The sequence below is a fragment of the Callionymus lyra genome, chromosome 16 (assembly GCF_982586985.1).
Source record: "Callionymus lyra chromosome 16, fCalLyr1.hap1.1, whole genome shotgun sequence".
NCBI lineage: Eukaryota > Metazoa > Chordata > Actinopteri > Syngnathiformes > Callionymidae > Callionymus > Callionymus lyra.
In genome coordinates this window covers 5,883,485-5,908,580 of record NC_141833.1, presented here as the reverse complement: position 1 = coordinate 5,908,580, position 25,096 = coordinate 5,883,485, and the positions used below count along the sequence as shown (strand labels likewise).

Genomic DNA, 25,096 nt, shown 5'->3' with positions numbered 1-25,096 from the left:
AAACACATTTGTTTTTTGCTCTTTGGGTCACCTTGACCCTGGGAGAACACAAGGGTTAAGATGGGTTTCCTTTTACTTTTGGAATCAGTACATTTAAAAAAAAAAAGTACTCGCACATACATCCAAAGAAACAGCAATTTAAAGTGGGAACATGTCAAACCGTCATATACATATATGCTCAACAACATGGTATTTGACAAAAGTCTTTTTTCCAAGGCGTTTATTGAGTGCATTTTAGTACAATAGTTCTCAGAAAGTTACAGTTTACAAACTTTGGACGAGTCACAATTTACAAGTGGTAGCTATACAGAAACAAGGGGAGACAAAAAAAATGAAGAAACTATTCACATTCTTAAATAATGTACCGGTGCCATGTCTTTGTACACAACAAAATTTCCTCACATTCTTTCTCGCTCTCGTACACTGAAAAGACACAATGACCAAGTGCAGACGGCTCCTCATTTGTTGCCCGGCGTCCATAGAATTCCAGAAATTGTCCAGTATCGCTCAAATTTTCCCCAGAATGTTTGCCTTTAGTTCTTCAGGGCAACTGTTTTTCGGGGGTGATCCAGTTCTGGAATGAAGGAGAAATAACAGAAAATTAAGCAATGTCAGACGTAGGATGACATCAAGTACAGCTCAGTGACACATGACACTTGTCGAGACAATTGTCAATCATGTCCACAACTTAGAATGGTGGAGGCCAAAGAGAGAGCTTCCGATCAATCCCTCTCAAATCAAGATCCGTAATGCACTGCAACAGTTGTAGTGCTTTAATGCTACTAGCAAATATTTCAAATCAAAATAGAAACACTTGTTATACCTGCTGTCCTGTGCTAACAGTATGTGTTCAATATAGTGGTACAATCTACAAACCTTTACATGTTCTGGTTATTACAAAGACACTGTTTCTAAAGGTGTTTTCACATGTTTGCATTGTATGGCATCACTCAAACCCTTGCAGCAGCCAAGGTCTTAAGCAAGTTCCAACACAATACGATATACAGCCAATACAAAAAGTACTCACACCACTTCACTTAAACCATATTTTGTGCTTTACAGACAACATTAAAAATAATTCATTTTTTTTGTTCTTTTCTCATCAATCTACGCACATTAGCTCATAATGATGAAAGTGTTTTTCTAATAATTTTTGCATTATAAAACATTAATGATCATCATTTTACATAAATTAGGGATTTAATTTGCCATTTTTCATGATTAAAGTGTTATTTAATCAACAATTATACTTATAAAAGATGAAAAGTATTAGCTTGGAACCTTTTATCTGAGAACAACATCCCTGAGTCAGTATATTCAGTCGTGACTCTTCAACAACCACAAGGTTGTTTACAATAGTCAGTTGTCAGTAGCGAGACACAACCCTCTTCATTCCGAGTGTCACCACATTCAGATGTTTAGAAATGTTTATTTCGAGTGAAGGATCGAGACTGTTGCATAAATAATGTATTCTCCTTCGCGTTCACGGGCCCCGGGACTGAAAGGCAAAGACACAAAACTGAGCTGAATAGACGACTAATTCATTCAAATGGCATCTGTGGATTTACTGAAAGATATTTTAAAGAGTGTGTGATTATGTCTGGAATATTTAATGACTCAGTAAACTGCAGAACTGATTTGTTTTTTGAAGCGTGTGATTCGAAAGACGAGATTTCAAAGCATTAAATTAATAAGATGAAACAACATTTTTTTTTTACGTAAACAACGTGCTCATGAACATTAAACAGGAATTGCTAAAAACTAAAAGAATGTATTGAAAAAATTGCAAAAAGTTTGATTTGTCACAAGAGTAGGCAAAACATATTATATATAGATGTGGTGTACATCAAGAATTAAAATTTTTGACATTTAAGTAGAGAATATTCAGATGGATTAGATGATATTATTAGATATATTTAGTGGTGGTGGGAGTTAGAAATAGCATTATGGTTTCAAATTATGCAAAAATTATAAAGAAAAAAACAATAAAGACCTAAGTCACAATAAAGTAAAATAAATGTTTCTTCTACAAGAAACCAAAATAAGTGTTTTAAAACACTAGAAAAATGCAATTACAATACAATAAATAATAATAATAATATGAAGGAAATGAAATGTTCAGACGATTAATTATGCAAGTAAAATTTAAACCCATCTCAATTATAGTGTATTTAAACATATGATTTATTTAGAAATATGAATGTAAATATTTAAATAAATGTAACAAAAAGGAAGATTATCTAATAAGCATTCTTCTTTTTTTTTCATTTTACTTTACACAATTTTAAAAATAGTTAAAAACTGAAACTAAATGTAAGAAAAAAAGAGGTAACAAAAGGTTTCCCAATGTGTTCTGCACCTCTTTTTCCACATGCTTTGATTTTTCTTTCCCCTCCATCTGCTGATCTCTTGAGACAGGCGCCCTACAGGCTCCTGCCCCCTGCCCAGACTCATTTAAGCACCCAGCTAACAATTTCTAAGGTCTGGCCGGACTCTACGAAGTCAGGCACAGCTCAGGACAGCTCAGTCAGAACTACGATAAATAAGCTGGACGTCTGCCAGGCGGGGCCAGATGAGCCATCGCTGGACGGTAGGAGAAAAACGTAGACAGCGAGATCATAGAAAAAGTAGTCAAGAACCAGAGAAGCACATTAAAAAGGGTTGATCAGATTATTAAATATATCAAGTTAACAAACTAAGTCATCAAAATATGATAGTTAAGCTTCTTGACGATATAAATCTTAATTTGAAATACTCAATAAACTTTAGAAAACACCTTTACTGAAGTTTTAAGGTACTAACTCAGTCAATTGGGTTTTATGAAATATGCTTTTTGTAAGATCTAACCTTGAGATTACATTTCCTCACAATTATGAAGAAATTGTGAAGCTGATTTATAATCACAGGTTAAAATATCACAAGAAAAAATATTTGCTTAAAGTCTCTTTCACACATTTCGTCAACGAAATCTAACGAAATATTGTCCTCGACAAACTTTTAGCAAATGCTATGGTGCGATCAATAGCGTAGGAAACCTAAGGATATTACCTAATGTTCACTGCCTTTAACTCAACAAAAAGGTTATTTTAGCCTAAAGTCAATGTTAATGTACCTATTTGCTCAATCCAATGCATTAGGGTCTGGAAATGTGTTCTTTCAATTATAGTTTCTATGAAATATAAATCATCTGGTTCTAGAAAATATTTTAAAAATCATAGAATATTAAAAAAACTTTGGAATTGTGAAAGTAGTTTGAGAAGAGAAAATAAAGAAAAAAAAACACCAACAGATGAAAATAGAAAATATGACTAAAATATGACAAAAACTAGACTTAAATGTCATTAGTAATCATTACATTTATTTTTAAAAGATATATTTATTTCAGACTTGAACTGACTGAAACTGGACTTCACTTAAAACTATAGTGAAAAACTAAAATGACAGCTTGATGAAATGATGAAATGATTCAAACACACTGCTAAAACATGCCTACAAAAACTGAATCTTTCATGAACTTGTGAAAAATGTATACTGTAATCCTAAATTGCCTGTTTAAAATGATTGGATATATCAATGAACTGATAACTGATAACCGCAAAAAAAAGTGGTTTCAGGGAACCGAGGGGTCTCACTTTTACACTCAAACATTTGCTGTTGGATTAACTTCATAGTAAACCTGTGATTCATTTAGTAAAAAAACATCGCCAACGGCCACTCTGGTATCAAAGCGTTGGAAGCCATTATTAAGCCCCTTTTCGAGAGCACATGTCCCACCATCAGATGCCCGAGCGGAAGAAAAGAAAACGTCTTCAAATGATCTTCATATCTTCTTTCAGGGAAATCACAAGCGTCAAAAACAACTGTCTCCCACGAATGAGAGGATAATGAAGAGATTTGTAGACGTCTGTAACTCTCCGTGGCACCACAACACTCGCGCTCAACCTGCCAGCCCATATGGCAGCGCTCTCGCACTGCCAGTGCAGAGATTAATGCTGCACCTCAATTCGAGTCATCTGTGAACGTCTCGGCGCTCTCCGCGAGAAGTGGGATGTTTAAGTCGGTCTGTTCATCGCGACGACATCGGCCGTCTGCCGGCGCAGCCCGGCCCAGATGTTCGGTTTCCACTCCGTGGGCGAGTGATACTGATTCCCTCCGATTCCCCATTAGCTTGCTTCCCAGAACCGGCTGCAAGTGTTCGCGGCCGCCAAGGTATTTGTGGCACCCGCGAGAAACATGCGACCGCCATTGCCAGAAGTGAAATCTACCATATAAAGAGCAATTTGGCAGCGGGTCGTCTTCTCCCCCCCTCGTGCGATCAAATGACACTTACTGTGAATTGGAGCTTGTCATGGCGCCGAGTCTCCTTCCCCCCCTTCTGGGCGGCACCGGGCACTTCCCAACACAAACATCGGAAAGAAAGAAAGGGAAAAACGAGAGACAGATCTGCACAAGTGCTCATCAGCTACACACATTTTTTGTGTACACTCACATATAACAAGATCTCTATTATGTGATACTTGTGATTGGTTAAACCCCTACAACACTTTTTTTTTTTATGTCCAGCCCAGGCAGAAAGTTTAGGACAACCGATTAAGGGATTCATGATTTTTTTTTTCGGTTTTCGGTTCATTCTTTTAAAATTAAATTAAATACAAGAGGTTGACCCACATATATATCGAGAACTTCATAAAAATGGCCAACCTTTATCACAAATTTGAGCGCCAAATTTCATCCATTAAGCGTTTGTCCTAAACCATACGAAAAGGCTAACGTCTCACTTCAGAATCCAGACCCAGTGACGGTGGGCGTCCACCGTGTCTTCCCCCTCGACGAAGTCTTTGCAAAAAAAATGCAAGCGGAGTTCTGTACATACATAATCGTAAATGTCACCTTCAATATGAAGATTTATTCTGAAATATAGTTATATTTAGCAAGGGATAAAACGTATTTATATTTGGGTGAGGACTCGCCCCCCCGGGGACCTCAACAGGTAGTGTTACGGTCGATGTACACGTGGGGGGCCTCCATGTTGCTATGGTGATTAAAACTAACAAATGGTAAGAGACAAAAATAGAACTAAGCTCTGTATTCGCAACAGTCCATTTACAAATGGCGACGGTGAGATATGGTGCTCCACTGTACATCCCTGTATTCCTGTCCCGACGAGAAACTACCAGAGTGGCCAGGTTTCTAGGCATCTTCACACACGGACTACGATAATGGGTTAAATCACAGATCACGCCTCTTGTTTCTAACACTGTGTCCAGAGAATATAGAAGTATAATACGACTGAAGTCGCCACCACTGTCTGTGAGATATTCCGGTGTTTTTCTTTTTTTTGTTTTCTTTGTGTGATTGTTCACGACGCCACTCTGTTGCCACAGCAACGCAGCAGTCTTTGCCTTTTCGCGGAACAAAAGTCTTGACCCTGAACTCCTGATGTGGACCGTTAAGTGTGGGAGCGTTTTTTTGAATATGCAGTGGTGTAGACCCTGGTCTCCTGTTGTCGCGGTTAAAAGCTTAGATTAGGACGATAGTCTCCACTCTGGCGCGTTCCGATGGACCGGGGGTCATTCGAAGGCTGCCCGTGTTGTGACCCCGACGAATGCTGCCCGTTCCCTGGCACGGCGCCCCCTGCAGTCATGCTAAGGTGGTCGGCGACTGGCTCATCTGCACCCGCATGGACTGGATGTTGCTGAGGATTTTCTTTTGGTGGCCTGCCAGTGTCACGCCTATTCTCAACAAGTCCCTGAAGGAAGAAGAGAAGGAAGGAAATCAATGAGGAGATCAGAAAATGAACAAGTATATACATAACATTTTGGGCAACTGACTGGTCAGAATGGAACCGTTTCACATCAGAAAGACATTGTTGTTGTATTAATGACTCATTTTAACATATGTATGTCAACAAAATAAAATCCAGAATCAATAATTTGGGGTTAGGATGATCTTCTTCTATAGTATATGATATCTTTATTAATAGAACTGTACATCCGAAAGTAAACATTTTTAAAACATTCTACTTTTGGTAGAATAACTCATAAACAAATTATTCCAAAATGATTTGCCTAAAGGGTTTCGATGTATTAGCATTGAAATAAGGGACACTGAGATAAACGTCATCCTAAAACAGCTTCATTATCTTTAATTTGAGACACACTGTATGTACCTTCGTATCATTCCTCATTAAGCTAGCTATGTTTGGCTAGCTAGCTCATTTGATTAAATATCAAAGAAACAGGTAATAAAAATCCCCTAAATCCAAAATTCAATTCGTCTGGGTGTTGTGGCGGCTTCTTTTTTTTCTTCTTCTATATATATATTTTTTTATGATCTAACAAAATACACTGGTTCAGTAGAACGATTGATGATTAGGCCAATGATAAGGATGAAACACCCGAAGCTAACATTTGCTGGTGAAAGTAAAAGAAAACATTTTAATGCAGATGAAGTTTCATTAATAAAACTATATAATTGTTACAGAATGGATCATGTAAGGCGTGGTTGTGAATCTAAATTGTAAAAATGGGCCAAAACAGAGTCTATTATAGCCTTGAGCTCAATAAATCAAGACTTTCATTAATACAATAACTGGACCGTGTTCTCTGTAAAAAAAACATTTTATTTTTTAAAAATGAATCGAAATTCATCATCGCATTCTGGGAATTTCCTGTTGAATGTAGCACTGGTCATGATGCCAACATTATTGTACCCAAAATAATTAAAAGGTCAACAAATGTATTGATTTAAGTGTCTTTCAAATTGATCTTTGACCTCTATAGTATTAATCAGTATGTGTCTGTCGGTACAAAATTCTCTTTTCATTGAAATATTTACATTAGAAAATGATCATAAGCCCCGCCCACTGAAATCAATGTGTTTCTTGTTTATTATAACCACGCCCACTCTGCTATAATTGGTCAATTATCAAAGTTTGTCACCGCGCGTCATCCGTCCCGGAAGTCTCCACCTCCAAGGGACTTGTTGTATAAACAAAGCGGGCGTGATTACAGCTGGCTGGATGAGGAGTGAAGACCATTGTTATGTCATAATGGACTCCACTCTCGTAACCTCTTGTTCGCTGAGATTTCAGACGGGGGAGAACTTTATAAAGTTTTGAATTTGAAACATGTTCATGATGAGAGACTCACTGCATCTTGGAGAGGAAGACTTTTGAAACATGTCAGTTGGGTTTTCACATTAGTTGACCTTTAAGCTAAAAAAAAAAATTTGGCGGAACATATTCGGCCCCTGGCCTTGTGATTGAAACATGACGTAAGTAGTTGAAATATAAATTTAACACCAAACAAACAGTCGCGCTGATGAAATATTCATGATGAAAATACTTTTTCTTAACTGCCTTTGATTTTTCCACACGCGACATTTGCCGCTTTAAATGCTCATAATGTGGAGTGTTGACTAATGGAGGGCAGCCGTGCTCGAAATACACGCACTTGACTCCAGGACATTTAGAGTTGGCCGGCTAAGTGCCACACAGAGGTCTACATATGCACATCGGCGCTCGAACTCACTCCGAGGTCATCTGAGCCACGAGCTGCAGAGACGTGAAGCCTGAGTTGAGGAAGTTGTCTCTGTATTGGCTCATCTTGATGGCGGCGAGCCAATCCTCCACCGAGCTGAACGTGTTGAAGTCAGGTATGGATCGGTCCAACAGTGGCTGGGAAGGCCTGGAGGAAGAAGAGAGGGATGGAGGAGGGAGAGAAAAAGAGAGGGGGGGTCTTTCATTGTCTATTCAGCAAAGAAGCAAATTGAAAAAAAAAATGAAAAAGAGAGGGAGCAGCCGATGAAGGAAAGACCTTGAGGAAGAAACTTTTCTTGCCAAATACCAAACATGCCGACATATTCAAACACAGAGAGACGTCATTGATTGAATGATTTGTATTAAAACAAACTGACGTCGACAGATAGTCCAACGTACGCATGGCTACGCTTGAAAAGAGTCGGGATGAATTGAAAATGTTGAAGAGAAAAAAATGGCCTCAAAATAATAATCAAGAATGACCACAACAAATATTAAAATAAAATGCAAGTAAGTAAGCAATTATTACATATGTTATATACAATTAATAACGAAAAATCATGAAAGAACTACAGACAAAGATGACGACATGAAAGCAAGTTGAATTATACCATTACATGTTAAATGAATACCTTTTTAGAAACTTTTTTTTCATATATAAATGTAATAAAAATTAATAAATTACTATGCAAAAAATATACATAATACAAAAACCTAGTTTAACTAAACTTTATTTAAAATTACTACATTTTAAAAGAAGAGGAAAAAAAATGGCCTCAATACAAAATAACACAAAAATATTAATTAAAAATGAAAAAACATTAAAACATTTTTCAGTTAAGAAATTGTCATATATTTTATAGACATTTAAAAATAAAATCAGGTACAACATTAAAACATGTATATTTAGAATTAAACCCTTCATTTTTTTTTTTAACATGATTGAACTATAATCACATGTCAAATAGCTAAATAATTATAAGATAAATCCCTATTTTGTATATCATTTTAATAAAAAACTGTAACTATTAGCATAACAATGTGATACAAAAACATAATTTTCTTCACTTTCTTTAGCACGGCTACATTTCAAAAGAGTCAGAATTAATTAAAAGTGAATCAAAGCTTAAACACCGGCGAACTGAACTTGAAGATTTAATCAAGAATTCTCAAGGACTCTGTGTGTTCGTAAAAATAATTCCTCCACAAATAAACACACCGATCTCTTATAACCTGCTGCTACATCTAAAAAGCAGATTAATTTCTAACAGCTTTTCTTTAATTACCTTTTGTTTTCATCTGAGAAGTTGTTTTTCACAGTTTCATTGAAAGTAAAATCGTTTTTTTTTTCTTTTTAAATTAATCTTTTATTGACGGCGCAGAAGACGATTTCTTTCATTAGCCGTGTCATTTCGACAAAACAATTCAATCAAACTTCAGAAGTTGATTTAAAAGATGGCTCATTTTCTTTTACTTTTCCTCCAGAACTATCAGTAAAGTTTGGCATCGATGTGGCTTAAAAATTTCAGCAGCTTTGGCAACAGATGGCTTCACTGTTGAGGATCAACCGCCACACCAGTGGGATGAAGTACACAAAGATAAGTCCAGGACAGAGAGGGTTGGATGTTACTGGACAGATTTGAACAAGCCGTTTTTTTTTTGGCAGAAATATTCCTTGTTAAACCTGTGTTTCATAATAATGGTTATGATTGATGGAAAATTAATCAACTACTGAATAAAGTAAAGAACATTTTAAAATGAATGGAACAGTACTTTATAAGATAATAGTTTAAAATTAGTACATCTCTATTTCAATAACATACCTTCAAGATAGTTTGTCACATTTTTCAATAAGTTTATACATTATTTCTCAAGTAATCTGGGACAATCTGCTGATTTATGAAAAAATGACAGAATCAAATTAAATATATATATCAATAGGAATCGTTGGTACTGGTGAATGGCACCTATTGATCTAATCTAATTCACACGGACAATGAACAAAAGATGGGAGTAGGCCGCAATGCAGCACATTGTTCGAACCATCAGCAAAAATCAGGTGCTTAAAAAATACATTTCCTTACATAATGTGAATGTTTTACAAAAGTTTTTTATCGACAACTGAAAGAGAAAAATGAAAGATTCCATGAAAGTGTTAAAATCTTAAAAAAGTCGTAAAATGTTTTAAGGAAGTGTAATTGTGAAAATTTGTAAGTAAGTAAGTAAGTTATTTGTATTTATATAGCGCTTTTCCAGACCAGGGTCACAAAGCGCTTAAAAAATAAAAACAATATTCAATAGAATATATACTTTAAAGGTCAAGATAACACTGAGAACAACACAGGAGTTCCAGAAAATCAAGGAAAAGCCTGCACGGATAAAAACGTCTTAAAATGTTTCTTGAAAGAGTCAGTAGATCCATCAAACACAGAGGGAGAGGAAGATCGTTTCGAAAGCTTGTGAAAAGGAAATGTCGGTCGGAAACGTTTAATGATAATCAACCCTTGTTATCTCAGGTTCAAAATGACCCGGAGGTCCGAGAGATAAAACAAGGGTTACGTAGTCTTGGAAAGTCTGACGTATGAATAATGACATATTGGTCAGAACTAAATAAAAAAAATAACATATAAAGATCTTTGGTACAAAATACTTTTTTCAGCAACTGAAAGAGAAAAATAATCAAATAAAAATAGAATATTTCATGAAATCGCTGAAAAGTGTGAAAATTGCAAAAAACATAAAATGTTAAAAGGTGTGTCATTGAGAAAAAAAAAAAGGAAATATAGTTCGTATAACGTTTGATACAATCAACCCTTGTTGTCTCAGGGTCAAAGTGACCCAGAGGCCCATTCAACTTGACCCAGAGACAACACAAGGGTGATATAGTCTGGGACAATCTGATGTATGAATAATGAATAAAGATTTTTGGTAGAATGGTGACTGGCACCTATTCAAACAGACAATCAAGCATTGGTGGCAGTAGGCCGCAATGCAGCACCCTGTTTGAACCATCAGTAGACAAAAAATATATTTTTTAAATAATCAAGACTGGAAGATAAAAATAAATAGATAAAAATATAAGGATTTCATTTCGTTTGTTAAAAAAAAAGATGAAGGAAGGTGTAATTGTGAAAAAGACAGAAATGAAATCTAGGTCGTAGAGGTTTGATGCAATTAACAGTAACACAGTCATGTTTATTTGATGAGAAGAGAGAGTTATCGTGCTGCGTCGGTGAGGTTCATGCTGGAACACTGTTCTTCTACTTACACTGCGGGAATGTTGGCCACGGTTTTGAGACTGGTCGGATTACGGATCATCTTGTCCAGGGTGCTGACGATGTCGGTGAACCTGGGGCGGACGTTGCGGTCCTTCTGCCAGCAGTCCAGCATCAGCTGGTGCAGGGCGCTGGGACAGTCCATGGGCGGCGGCAGGCGGTAGTCCTGCTCGATGGCGTTGATCACCTGCGGAGGAGCAGCGAAGGCGGCGTGGGGGTCACTGAAGAGTCGGCATTTCAAACGCGTACAGTACGGTGATTACGTCGTAATTGCTTTGGAGTTCAAGAACCTCCAGCAGCTGCCTGTGACCGAGTCGTGATGTAATTGACTCATTTACATTCTATTTAATTGACGGATCCGCGGAAGACTGTGAAATGCGACATGCCAAACACCGTCGCAACATCATCTGGAAAATGTTCCACATCAACTCTAGTAAGCTGCTGTATTACATCAGCTTTTTTTTCTTCTTGATTAACAATATTATTTACACATTTGTGTGAAAAAAAATAATGTTGAGACTTAAATTGTAAATAAAAAAATAAAAAAATAATGACCAAGAACTACATCTCCAAAAAAAACCTATTTTAAATTAAAAATAAAAACATCAAAGAAAGTTTCAGTATAACAGAAAAATACAAAGAAAAAAAAACTTTAATGTTATAAGAACAAAAACAACAATCATGAATGAACTATGGACAAAAAACTATGTATTTATTTGTTATTTTTAAGCAATCTTGCAATTTATTTTCAGGGACAAGATAAAAAAGTATATTTAGAATTGAAAAAAAACAACTTAAATTATGCCATGACATGTAAAATAAATAATAAGATGCATAAATTGAACTTTTCTGTATATACATTTAATAAAAATACTTAAATAACAAATAACTTTAATTAAAAAAACTGTTTTACATTTTTACATTTTATTCTGAGAAGTTAAGTAAAGATTATGTGTATTTTGCATTTATACTGTTATGACATGACAAATAAGTACAAAAAAAGAGAAATTTCTACATGGTCTGTTTTATACATTCAGTTTGAACTGGGCCGCATAAACAGAGTGGAAGGGCCACATTTGGCCCCTGTGCCACACTTCGATATGTAATACAGTACATGCTAGTTTTGAACTCCATTGAGCATTGCCAACTATTTCTTTAATGGTTTCTAATTCTCATGGTAAAAAGATTGCGCTAAGATAGTAGCTACTCCCATCATGCCTTGCGACTCGGTCAGCCAATCAGAGGTGAACAAAGAAAAGACCTGAGTGAGTTGAAACAACATTTAATTTATCTTGATTTTATCTTCAAATGTACCTTGTCATGTAAATAACAGACTCTTGTCTTCTACATGTTCTACTTCAACTTCTCAGCGATTTGCAACAAACCCCAGAATGTTGCCGGGTCATGTGCGACGGATACGATCTGGAACCATTCGGATTATTATAAATGACGATCTGGCGCGCAGGCCAGCGAGTCGACCGCAGAGTCGAGAGCAACTCAGCACAATCGTGACAAATGGTGCGTATGGTGGAGCGGTTTTGTGCGTCTAGTGTGTGTGTTTGTAACCACGAGTGTGCGCGAGGGCCCGAGCAGCCGGACGTGCTGGGCGGCGCCAGTCGTCCTCTCAGCGCTGGTCACCACCAGGCAGTGTTTGCTTCTGGCCCACTGCGGCAACATCTGCTCACTTGGAACTCCTTGTGGAGCGGTGTCCATGGAGGCCTGATGGTTGGCCGCATATCTCGCCCGGGGAGCGAACAGCCATCGCGCTCTCATAGGACGGGACCGGGTCCAATGTTTGCGGTGCGACTGTGCCGATGCCCGTGTCTGCGAGTGGACTCTGTCCAAACGGACACGGGGAACAAAGCGGCACTATCAGCGATCATTCATGGCACTAAGTGAGGGAAGGAAAGAGGACAAACTGTCCCAGGAAGAAGTCTCCATTCACAGTCAAAGTCAAGGACATCTTCAGGGACGAGTCCGAGTTTGATAGCGGATGTGAGATTTATGATCACTTCCTTGATGGTTTATCTCTGATGGAGAAGCCACTCTGGGAACAAGACTAGAAAATGAATCAATTTGACGACTAAATCTTTACAGTTATCTTCACAAATCTATATTTAATTTTTTTAATCTGCTCAAACTGGAAACACATAAGTTTAAACTGTAGTCTAGCTTTGCCACTGTCTCTATTCCATGTAACTCTTTAAATAAATACTCATAATAATGTCCAATTTATGAAAGCCAAAATCTATTTCTAAGTAATGATTTGAATCATGAACTTTGCCTCAATCTTTAACTCACTCTTTGGAAAACGTGTACTTTTTTAATTTTTTTTAAACCTTTTCGTGAACTTCGAAACTTAAGCATTCCTCTTCTTAATGAGCTCATAAAAATATCTCTAAAACGGATTTACAGGATCAAAACATTTTTCAACAATTTGAAGCTAAATGAATGTTTCAATGTGAAAGTAAATATAACTTTTCAGTTTTTTGTCATTTTTTAAATGAACATGAATCTTCCCACATAGAATTACCAAATGAAGTTATTATTTACAATATCTAAACCAAATTCCATGTCTGCTATCTTTGAAAACATTTATTTTACAACATATAAAAGTATCATTTTATTTGTTAAATTAAGAATTTACATCATTCAGTTTCAACCCCTAACAGATTAATGTTCTCGCTTTTACAAAGACATGGTTTCCTTAAAAAACACAGAATAAAGTTTAAAAAAGCGAAACCCTTGTAAGAAGTCTCAAGAAAGTTCCCTCATATTTTCATATGATTTATTTGTTCTGATTGGTGGTTAGACCTTGTTTTATCTCGGGGTCAAAGTGACCCGGAGGCCTGAAAACAAACGTGTTTGAGTTATCCCTTGTGTTGCCTCTTTGTCAAGTCAAAAGTATTTATTGAAGCCAGGGAGGTGGGTCACCTTGACCTAGAGGCAACACATTCATTTTCAGTCCTTCGGGTCACATTGACCCTGATTAAAGTTTATTTCTACTCATTTCATTTGAAAACTTACATCCTGGTTGGACATGTCCCAGTACGGCCTCTCTCCGAACGACATGACCTCCCACATGACGATGCCGTAGCTCCACACGTCGCTGGCTGAGGTGAACTTCCTGTAGGCGATGGCCTCGGGTGCCGTCCACCTCACGGGGATTTTGCCACCCTGAGGAAATAAGAAGAAACCATTTACATCTTCCTGCTCTTCATTAAGCAGGTGAACGTATCCTCCAGCCACACTCCAGATGGTTTCCTGACAATCCTGAAGACATCCAGGCGTGTCTCAGCTAATTTTAAAAAGGAGAAGCTCCTGTTTCGACCGTGTCTTGCTGTAATTGGACTACCTAAGCCTCTGGACATGCTGTTGATTTAAATTGACAGCTGCCTGTTTAACATTCCAAATGTCTACACGCGGAGTTTATCCACACATTTGAGCGGCTCCTGTACAGGACACTGTTTTTCTCCCATCATGCCGTGACCCACAACCGGTTTAATACTGCAATTAGCTCCACATGACAATCCGCAGATAAGCTGGGATTGGCAATAAACCGAGACACCGCCGAGCATCCCACACGCTGACATTGAGTGACATGTTGACAGCATGTGCCCAACAGGCAATATGATCCCAGAGATTTCACTTATAAGAAAACCTTCCTCGGTAGAAGCGACTCTAAATATAAATATTCTGAAACAAAACACTTTTTACACAATACTGTACAATAGTAATGGTCTGATGAAGCTTCATGAAGCAGTGTCATGTTGTTTAGAGGTCAGTAGGTGGCGCCATCAGTTTAAAAAATGATGTGATGTTTCCTTAGAACAGTTGTTCAAAACAAAGGAAAATAGTCTAAAGACCGCCATCTAGTGGACTCTGAAAACAATGACACTGTTTCATTTAGCTCCACATTACTACCATGTTTTGAAGTTATTACTTTATAAAGTTCTCCCCCGTCTGAAATCTCGGCAAACAAGGGGTTACGAGAGCAGAGCCCTTATGACGTAATAATGGCTTAACTCCTCCTCCAGCCAGCTGTAATCATGCCCCACTTTGTTTATACAATGAGTCACTTGGAGGTGGAGACATCCAGGATTGAGGACGCACTGTAACAAACCTTGATTCTTTAAGTGTTTTCATTGGGCGGGGCTTATGAACATTTTCTAATGTAAATATTTCAGTGAAAAGAGAGTTTTGTACAAACATAAACTGATGAGTACAATAGAGGTCGAAGATCTATTTATGACACACTTAAATCAACATATTATTTGAACTTTAAGTCTCCTCAAACTCACCATGATGCAAAAACATTTTCTTAATTCCAGTTAGAAATTTGCAAATAATCCCAAATCAGTGGTTTGGACCTTTGTACTATTCATTCTAAACGTACTGCTTAGTACAAGTGGATACAAATCTTTTTTTGAAGCAGCTAAACTTAAAAAAAGCAGGTGCCAAATCTGAAAAGAGCGACATCTTACCAAGACCTATCGTTTTCACAAGTTCAAAATAGAAAAGCATCTATCTAGTTCAAAGTTGAGAATCTTTTCATGATTCAGGAATTATTCGTGTTTTCTTACAACTCAAGACTCTGTCTCATTGACATCGGGGAAAAAAAACTTTAAACCATGTGTATTTTAGTTTGTCTGGCTAAGCTATACAGTCAATAATGGAGAACTTTAGTTACAAAAAACATGGTGACGGGTCTGGACTTTGGACATATATGGTTAAATAACTTAGTAAATTATACAAAAGGTTGCAAAATGCATTTCTCAAATGTATAAACCCCAATAAAAACCTGGTCCTAGCTAATGCTAGTGTAGCTAGAGCTAGAATATTGTAAAACTCTTTTTGTAATGCCTTGATGAGTCATTTTTAGAGTAAGTCTGAATTATGTGACACAAAATTGACCATGTACAAAAAGTTAAAAAAAAGCCCGAAATTAGATTCTGTTTCATATGATCCATCAGAGGGCAATCCCATGTGAGGATGGAGAACAAATATTATCTTTACGAATGTTCCTCGTGGACTCACAAAAGATGACAAATGACTGGGATTTAATATGAAAATAATTGAAGCTCGCAGCCAAACACTCTCATACAGTGGTATTTTTATCACACGCCCTCGTCCCTCACTCTGGACGGGCCGCCTCACGCCCGGGGACCCTGTTAGGACACGAGCTGTGTCGCCGGGATGGCATGAACCATGAAAACATGTTTCACAGGAAAGCGCTAATGCACGAGAGACGACACAAACTTTAGTAATAACATTTGCAGGGCACAGGGCTGGAATGCAAACCTTCAGTAATTACTGCTGTGGGCCAGCGATAGCGCTGCCCAAAAATCCCACTTTAATAGCATGAAGTGTTGAGCAGCTCATGCGAACAAGGACGGAGGCAAAACATGAAAAGCATGGAGGCGTTTTTTCCGCAGTCGAAGGACCGTTAATACCACTGGGAATGTGTTTTGGGTGGAAGGGAACGAGATGATGAGAATTAAAACAGACCTAGTGTCAACAAAAATGCTGGAGTGTTTGGTGAAGCCCGGCAGCGCAGGAAAAACTCTTTGGATATGGGATATTGTGACGGCAAAAAAAATGAACAAGCTGTTTTCTGTTTGCCTTGAAGTGAAACATCGACGCAGAAAGAGAATTACTTTCTTTTCTCTTTTTTTTTGACACAGAATCAGTCATCCTAAAGCCTGCTTTTACTCATGTTCTGATTTTACGTTATATAACATTTTTTTAAGTTACGCAAACAAAGGTCACTTTTGAACACAATTTCATATGATTCAATTTGAAAAATTTGTTACACTAAACATCACATCCTTTTTTCTACGTCTCTTTAGGAGATGTCAAAACGCAGAGAATCTACTATCACTTATATCGTTAAAAGGTACTTGGGTTTTCTTTCCTTATTTATGAGGATAGATAGATGGAACTTTGTTCATCCTTCTGGAGATCTCTTTAAACAGTTTTGGGAAGGAGTGTTATAACTTAGAATCCCTCGAGGTTCTGCTTTGGATGATGGTTGCTTAACTATGTAGTATTATATGGCATTTGACTAGGCATTATAACCAAGCTTATAACGTTAAAAATAAAATTTAAAAATGGCTTCACATTAGGAATGACCACATCCACAATACTACACTAGAAATAAATGTATTTATTATTTTAAAAACCTGATAACCTCTGATAACTAGTGATGGTCTGAAGAAGCTTCATGAAGCAGTGTCATTATTTTCAGAGTCCACTAGATGGTGGTCTCTGGACTATTTTACTTTGTTTTGAACAACTGTTCTAATGAAACATCATATTATTTTTAAACTGATGGCGCCACCTACTGACCTCTAAACAACATGACACTGCTTCATGAAGCTTCAACAGACCCTCACTACTGATAACCATGTCCAATTTACTAAATTATTAATTTCACTTCCGCTTCCGGTGAGCCTTTGATCGGCTGCTTGAACGTAAGCTCCTGCAATAATTGCCCAAAACAGTCGTTTTAACGAATACTTGTCCGGATGTTATGCTCATATCACTTAAGATATGACTCAAGCATCTCGGATCTATGATCGTGATGCTCTTTTCAACATCAGAGAGTCGATGGAGGATTATAACCACGACCGTTTCCAACGTCCGGTGAATATGTTTCAGGCTCCGCTTCTCATCGACTCGGACTCTGTGGAATATTGTTTGATCTCTCGGGTACCGGGCGATTTCCACAAGCGATCGAGTCGGTCTGGAGTTCAGGTCAGGATGAGACGCGCAGTCGCGATCGCTCGGAACAACTCTGACGTCATCGGACGTCATCGATGTTTGATTGACATTCCTCTCGCTGAAGAGCATGACGACACATCAGCGCTGCCGTCTGTCCAGACCTCAACGAAAGGTGGTAATATTTTTTCATTTCCTCTCTTTAATTCAGCTTTTACTACGGAGTTGAACGTCAGTGACAGCTGGTACCCACGTGACTGCTGGTACCCACGTGACCGCTGTTCGCTTCAAAAGATCCCGCTCTGCGCGCCTGTCAGTGACGCGGCGTCGTCAGTGACGTCATCGGTGCTGAATGTGGGACTTCTTAATGTTCGCTCCATTACTAATAAATCCTTTATTCTAAATTATATTTTCACAAGAGTTAATTTGGATTTATTATGTCTTTCTGAGACTTGGCAGAGAGAGGAAGAGTTTATTCATCTGAACGAACTCTGTCCAGTAGGGAGCGCTGTCCTGGGGAAGCCTCGCCTCTCTGGTCGTGGAGGAGGTCTTGCTACTGTTTTTAGGGAGAGTTGTTCTTGCAAAGTGATTCAGACACAGGAATTCACTTCTTTTGAGTCTCAGATGATCTTGGTTGGTTCTACAAGACCTTTCTATTGTGTGTCAATCTACCGTCTGCCTGGTCCTGCGGCGATGTTCTTGAAAGACTTCAGTGACTTCTTATCTTCCATTATTCAGATGGAATCTGTTCTTATTCTTGGAGACTTTCATCTTCATGTTGATGACGTCACATCTTGTTCTGCTAAAGAACTTTTAACTTTAACAGGAGCCTTTAATTTTGAGCAACATGTTTCTGAACCCACTCATCAAAAAGGCCACATTTTAGACTTAGTTTTTACTCTTGGCCTGGACATTTCTAATGTATCTGTACATGATGTCCATCTGAGTGATCATCTCTTGTCTTGTTTAACCTGGACTTCATCCCTGAACCTAAGCCTTTGAAAGTTAGGTCTCAGAGGCGTGTCATCTCAGCCGATACGGCAGAAAGTTTTTCTGCTATGTTTGACCGTCTTTCCTTTGATGACTGTCCAGATGTGGACAGTTTGATTCACTGTTACACTGGTCATTGTGTTGAAATACTGGATCAAGTGGCACCTGTTAAATCGAACTTGAAAATTCAGAAAAAAAGGTGCCCTTGGACAAATGAAGATCTCCTGAGTCTGAAGAGACTTTTTCGAAAGACTGAGCGTCTCTGGAAGTCCACTAAACTTGAGGTGCATAGACTTCACCTCAGGTATCTGATGACTTCTTACAATGAGATGGTAGAAAGTGCTAGATCTGATTACATCAGAAAACTGGTAGCAGCATATAGGAAAAACCCCAAAGTTTTGTTTGACACGATTAATTCTCTCGTGTCTCCTGCTCCTCAAATCACGCCTGTCTTCTGTGAAGCTGACAGCAATGCATTGTTGAGATTTTTCATTGACAAAATTAAATTGATCAAAGAGAAAATCTCTCCCCCTTTGTTTGGAACTCCTACTGTCTCTGAGCCCCTCTCCTCCTCTTGGTCCTCTTTCACTGCTGTATCTTTGGGTGATATTTCGGCACTAGTGAACAAGATGACACCCTCCTCTTGCTCAGATGACGTCCTTCCTTGTAGGCTTTTTATCAAAGTATTTGATGTAATTGGCCCCTGGGTTACCAATATGGTAAACCTCTCCCTTTCCACAGGGGTTTTTCCCAATGCATTTAAGCATGCCATTGTGGAGCCTCTGCTCAAAAAACCAGGCTTAGACCCAACTGACCTCAGTATTTTCAGGCCTATTTCTAAGCTCCCTTTCTTGTCCAAGATCTTGGAGAAGGTGGTGTCTGAGCAGCTGTCTTTGTTCTTGGATCAGAGCGACATCCATGAGAAGTTTCAGTCTGGCTTCCGTAAACATCACTCTACTGAGACAGCTTTATTGAAAGTGTCCAGTGACATCATGATGTCGGCTGACTCTGGTAAATTCACTGCTCTGGTTCTCTTGGATCTGTCCTCAGCCTTTGACACAGTTGATCACCAGATCCTGCTGAGAAGACTGAGGGATGAAGTGGGACTGTCTGGGTCTGTGTTAGAATGGTTCTCATCTTATCTTTCTGGGCGCAGTTTTAGTGTATCTGCCAATCAAATGAGGTCTGAATCGGCAGATCTGTTGTGTGGAGTCCCTCAAGGTTCTGTTCTGGGTCCTTTATTGTTTTTGCTGTACTTGATTCCCCTGGGTAAAATCATTCAGAGATTTCCAGATGTTTCTTATCACATTTTTGCTGATGACATCCAGCTCTACTGCTCTTTTGATCCAACTGAGCCCCAAAGGCTGAACAGCTTAGTCAATTGTTTGCTAGAATTCAAACAATGGCTGAGTGATAACACTCTACAGCTAAATGTGGACAAAACTGAAACTCTGGTGATTGCTCCTGATGATAAGGTTCCAGGGTTGAGTCAGTACTTGGGTGACTTAGGTCAGTCTGTCAAACAGAACCTGAGAAACCTGGGTGTTGTATTTGATGAAGACATGTCTCTTGTTCGACACTGCAGAAAACTGACCAGAAACTGTTTCCTTCAACTGAGAAAAATCTCCAAACTTAGAAAAATGTTGTCGGAACATGATCTGGAGCTTGTAATCCATGTGTTTGTTTCTTCTCGTCTGGACTATTGTAACAGTTTGTTTTCATGTCTTAACAAGAAGGATCTGTCTCGCCTGCAGTTGATTCAGAACTCTGCAGCGAGAATTCTAACCTGCTCAAGTAGAAGAACTCACATTTCTCCGATCCTTAAAACTCTTCACTGGCTTCCAGTTTCTTTCAGGATCAACTTTAAAATTCTGGTTCTTACTTTCAGATCTATTCATTGTCAGGCTCCTCCTTATATCACTGATCTGATCCAGCCTTACACCCCAGCTCGGGCTCTGAGGTCTGTGGATCAGAATCTACTTATGGTTCCTCGCACACGGCTCAGGACCAGGGGAGAGAAATCTTTTCAGGCTGTTGCTCCTAAGCTTTGGAACAATCTTCCTCTCTCTTTGCGCTTGATGGAGTCTACTGACTCCTTTAAGAAACATCTTAAAACGTTTCTATTTGTTCAGGCTTTTCCTTGATTTTCTGGAACTCCTGTGTTGTTCTCAGTATTATCTTGATCTATATACTTTTTTGAGTATTGTTTTGATTATTAAAGCGCTTTGTGACCTTTGTGGTCTGGAAAAGCGCTATATAAATAAATATTACTTACTTACTTACTTACTTACAATGCTCTGCCTTCCTAAGATCATCCACTAAAAGTTGCAATGAAACTTTAAAAGCTTTGATTTTATTTCATCACAGTTACAAAGTACAGAGCAAAGGAGTATTTGAACAAACTATCCTAATATCCTAAGCTAATATATGAACCCCGTACTGGCCACAAAACCCAATGTATTAAGAAAATTGTGTGTCATTTTTCATGTACTCGTGTTACTGAGAAACTGGGCGACTAGAGCCAAATGTAGCAGAAGATCTCAAACAATAAAAGGTGGATTATTAAAAAAGAAGAAATGTAAGTGGTTACCATACTCATCATAAACTCTTATCTGAACATCCCTGATCCAATAGGATAATTTGGAAAATAAAACGCAACCGCTTTCATATTTTGTAGATTTTTCTTTTTTCTTTCTCCCGTTCCTTTCATCAACACGTGCTCTTCCTGGCGAGCACACTTTCCATTTTCACACCGAACAAATGGCACCTCAATACAATCCTTTGTTGCTTCTGAGATTGGATTTAGATGCGACTTCAAAGAGTTTTTGGTGCATGGATGCATCTACTTATGTGTGGACACAGAAATCTAATTTTCACTTTAAGAAATGATCATTTATTAAAGAGAATATACTTCACTTTTTAGACCAATGCGGGACATTGTGTTCTTTTTGATCCTTTTTCATGGTGTGACCAGTGAGAGATTACTTGTATCACCTGGTTTCCATCACGTGTGATCAGCGGTGACAGTCGGGTGTAATGGATGGAGCTGTCAGCGGACAAGGTTTCTCTGTGTGCAGTTTTGACAGCCAGGTCAGCAAAATAAAAGATAAATATGTAGCAGTCAGACAACACCCGCTCTCATGTGTGTGTCAGTCATCTGTGTGTGTGTGTGTGCTGAGCAACACTCCAATAAAGACATGTAACACCTGCCTGTGTGTGCAGCTAATGTGCCTTTTAGGAGTTGTCATGCGACGCAGTCAAGGAGAGCCGCCGTGAACAGCCCGCGCTAGCATGCTGTCTTATCCCGGATAAATCTCATCGCGAGGCTCCTGTGTTTGGAATTTATTTTTTTAACACAGACTATTTAAAGATCCAATCTGGAAGACAAACACAGGGATATCAATCTCCCTCCTCTCCAAGTCTTCTTTCCTTTCTCCCACTTCCAAAATATAACAATCACTTTCCAAGCAAGTCTTCCTGAAAGCCGTCCGGGCAAATTAAAGTGGTCGATCCAACACTTAAAAAGGATACTAGGAAAATATTGAGCAGGAATTGTCTTTCAGGAAAGGCTTTTTAAAGACAGTTGAAAGCAGCGATCTTCTTAAATATTTCTCGTTAAAACGCGTTTCATCAAGTCAAGAATTTACTAGGACAATACTACGATGTGTACTGTTAAAAATTTGGGAAAACGATACATATTACGATACAATATATTGAAATATATTACGATTCTTAAAAATGAAAAATGATATATTTGTAGTATTGTCCGAGTACTTGACTCTGGTGTTGTTGTGTGAGTATTTACAGACCGCATGACTCTTGACAAAGTTGTAACTGCTTCCATCTGTTTTTTAAACAACAAAATATTTCCGGTCGACTGTATCCTCTCGTTCTCAGTCCTCACCGGAATCTTGCTGTATTACAATGTTTCTTTAGCTGCGATGGACTTGTTGACCTACCTACCTACCTACCTACCTACCTACCTACCTACCTACCTACCTACCTACCTACCTACCTACCTACCTACCTACCTACCCATCCATCCATCCATCCATGCATGCATCCATCTACCTGCCTGCCTACCTACCTACCCACCCACCCTATTTTCGAAAACCCCTAGATAAAACGATGCAACATAACTCTTTATTTGCAGACATTTTTTTATATTTTATGTCAGATATATCTGATGAAATAATATCTCTACAACATATATGTTATTTTTAAAAGAATATAAGAATATAACACTACCTCTATTATTATTATTCCTCTATTATTATTATTATTATTATTTATTATTGTGTCACAATAAGGTCTGAAAATCCTCTGTGGATTAATGTCTTAGAATAAAGGATCGTGTTCTAATTGTCTTTAAACTTTTTTATTTTTTATATAAATCAAAGAAGAACATTTGTCTTCAATCATGAAATGATTCTTGAGACTTCAGTTTCTCCTTATCTAAAAATGCCTTTAGATTACATTCAACTTGGAACATTCCATATAGTTCCCAACAAACCCCTCATGTATGAATACAGGAAGCAAACTCAGTTGTGGTTTTCCTGCAATTATAAAGCAGCGTGACGAGGATTTCATTCCCAAAAGCAACACTTGGCAAGACACCCAGGTGGGAAAGCAGATGTGGATCATAGTCGACAGCTACAGCGGTGACTGATGCTGATGAGAGTCGGGGAGTTGAAGTCAACTCAAGCGCGACTCTCTCGGTATGTGGTCCGCTTCACCAGTCACACGTGGAAATAAGTAGTTAGCATTTCCATACGGACGCAGGGGGTCGTTTTATTTTTAATAGAAGCAACAGAAGGAAGTGAATCTGTGGACAAGTTTTGAGTTTCATTCCTTCAAAGTAACGACATATTTAAAGGTCATGCAGCAGATAACTAATAGCTATCACGATACTAGTTTAAAGTAATTTTGGTTTTAGTCAAACTATAATTATCTTTTTTTAAAAAGGCCAATAAGTCAAGACCGTTAGAGTCATAACTGATCATGTGGTTTAATGACACATGTTAGGAAACACTTGCCCTTTTGCCTGGAAGTAAATAACCTCACTGGTGCGTGTTGAGACAAGGCCAACCGTGAAATGAGCCGCCGTCATCAAGGTGACCCCGTCGTGTCTCAAGGGAAAGTCATGACAAATGCTCTCAAGTATTTGCAGGCTTTTGTTTGCATACAAATGCGTTACATGAGACACAAAAAAAAGATTCCTGCACTCTCTCTCCCTCGCTCACTCTGGTCGATATTGGAAAATCCCTCTTTATTCTTGTTTACTTTTCAACTGTCCCTGTGACTCACGTTGCATAAATATTTCACCGGGGTGGGGGGGGGGGAATAGAGCGAAAAGTGGTGGAGTCTGAGGGCCAAAAAAAAAAAAAAAAAGGATGCAAATGGAAACTAGACAAATGACAGAAATGGCAGCGAGTGTGTGCAGCGGAGCGGAGCAGAGTGAATGTCACTCGGGTCACAGTGATTTGACAGAGGAGCTTTGTTTCTGGCTCCATGTGACCTCCCCTCTCACCCTCTCGGAGCCTCAATGACACAAACAAACACACACTCCACACCCGGGGCCAATGATGGTATAAGCGAGGACCACAACCGCACACCTCGTGTGAGACGCTAGCTCGATCGCTTGAGACAAAAAAAACAACCAAAATCCTGCATTTACTTGAAGGTTGGTTTGCATTTGCTCTTTCATTAGATAATCTAGTAAGTCAAACTTCAGATCTGCTTTAACTCACCACTTGAATAAATGAACGTGTTGAAGGAGACGAGCTGGAAGCAGATGATGAATACGGAGAGGTTTTACCTCATCACTCACATAAAAGGGAGACCTTGCATCACATCATATTTATTCCGAGTGTCACAGCGAAGCTTTCTGAAGGCATTTATAAAGTCTCTGAGTTACTTAAAGTTGTGCAGCAACATCCAGATAGCTTTAGCGCTCCGGGGCCAGGAGCGCATTCATAAGAGTCCATCTCACCCCCCCCCCTCATAAATACATTTGAGTTGTATCTCATCAACAAACTAATGGAAAACTTGCATCTTAGCAGTTGCCATTAAATAACGGTAAGATAAACACATTTGTCGCCATGAGCTGCAGATTATTAGCTCGCTGCTACTATACAAGTTATCCATTTTAAGCAAATATCAAGGTTTCGATCAGGGAATGGCAGGACTGGTATAACTTTGATCCCACCTCTTCCCCCCCTAACTTATCTTCATTATCTCAGCTGGTCACAGCAGGAGGCCGTCGACATCGAGTCTGGTTCAGCGCAAGTTTTTTGCCTATTAAAATGAACTTCTATGCCACTGTCAATTTAAATTCATTGACATTTTTTTTGTATTTTCGCTTGGAAGATTAGAACTCCAAACTGCAAGGCGTTCTGTGGTAAAATGGTAACATAAATATTTTTGTACAATATTTTTTAGGGTAAAATAAACTGGAAAATAAAGAGTCAGGATTAGCTACCATAGCTCACTTCCAACATAATCTTACGTGAAATGCATAGCAGGAGCACACTCTCGAAAATTCAGCTATCATGGGGTCTTGTTCACAAGT

General features: G+C 38.5%; 1 protein-coding gene across 2 annotated transcripts in view; it reads right to left on the bottom strand.

Annotated features, from left to right (window-relative positions):
* Positions 1-206: 206 nt before the first annotated feature.
* ephb1 (EPH receptor B1) overlaps positions 207-25,096 on the bottom strand; it is a 209,911-nt gene continuing 185,021 nt past the window's right edge. For both annotated transcript variants that reach the window (XM_087811862.1, XM_087811863.1), the window contains exons 13-17: positions 13,843-13,992; positions 10,809-11,002; positions 7,533-7,688; positions 4,331-5,749; positions 207-574 (exon numbers count right to left, since the gene is read on the bottom strand). In XM_087811862.1, coding sequence (XP_087667988.1) covers positions 5,641-5,749; positions 7,533-7,688; positions 10,809-11,002; positions 13,843-13,992 — 609 coding nt within the window. In that variant the 3' untranslated portion in view covers positions 207-574; positions 4,331-5,640. The remainder of the gene's footprint in view (positions 575-4,330; positions 5,750-7,532; positions 7,689-10,808; positions 11,003-13,842; positions 13,993-25,096) is intronic.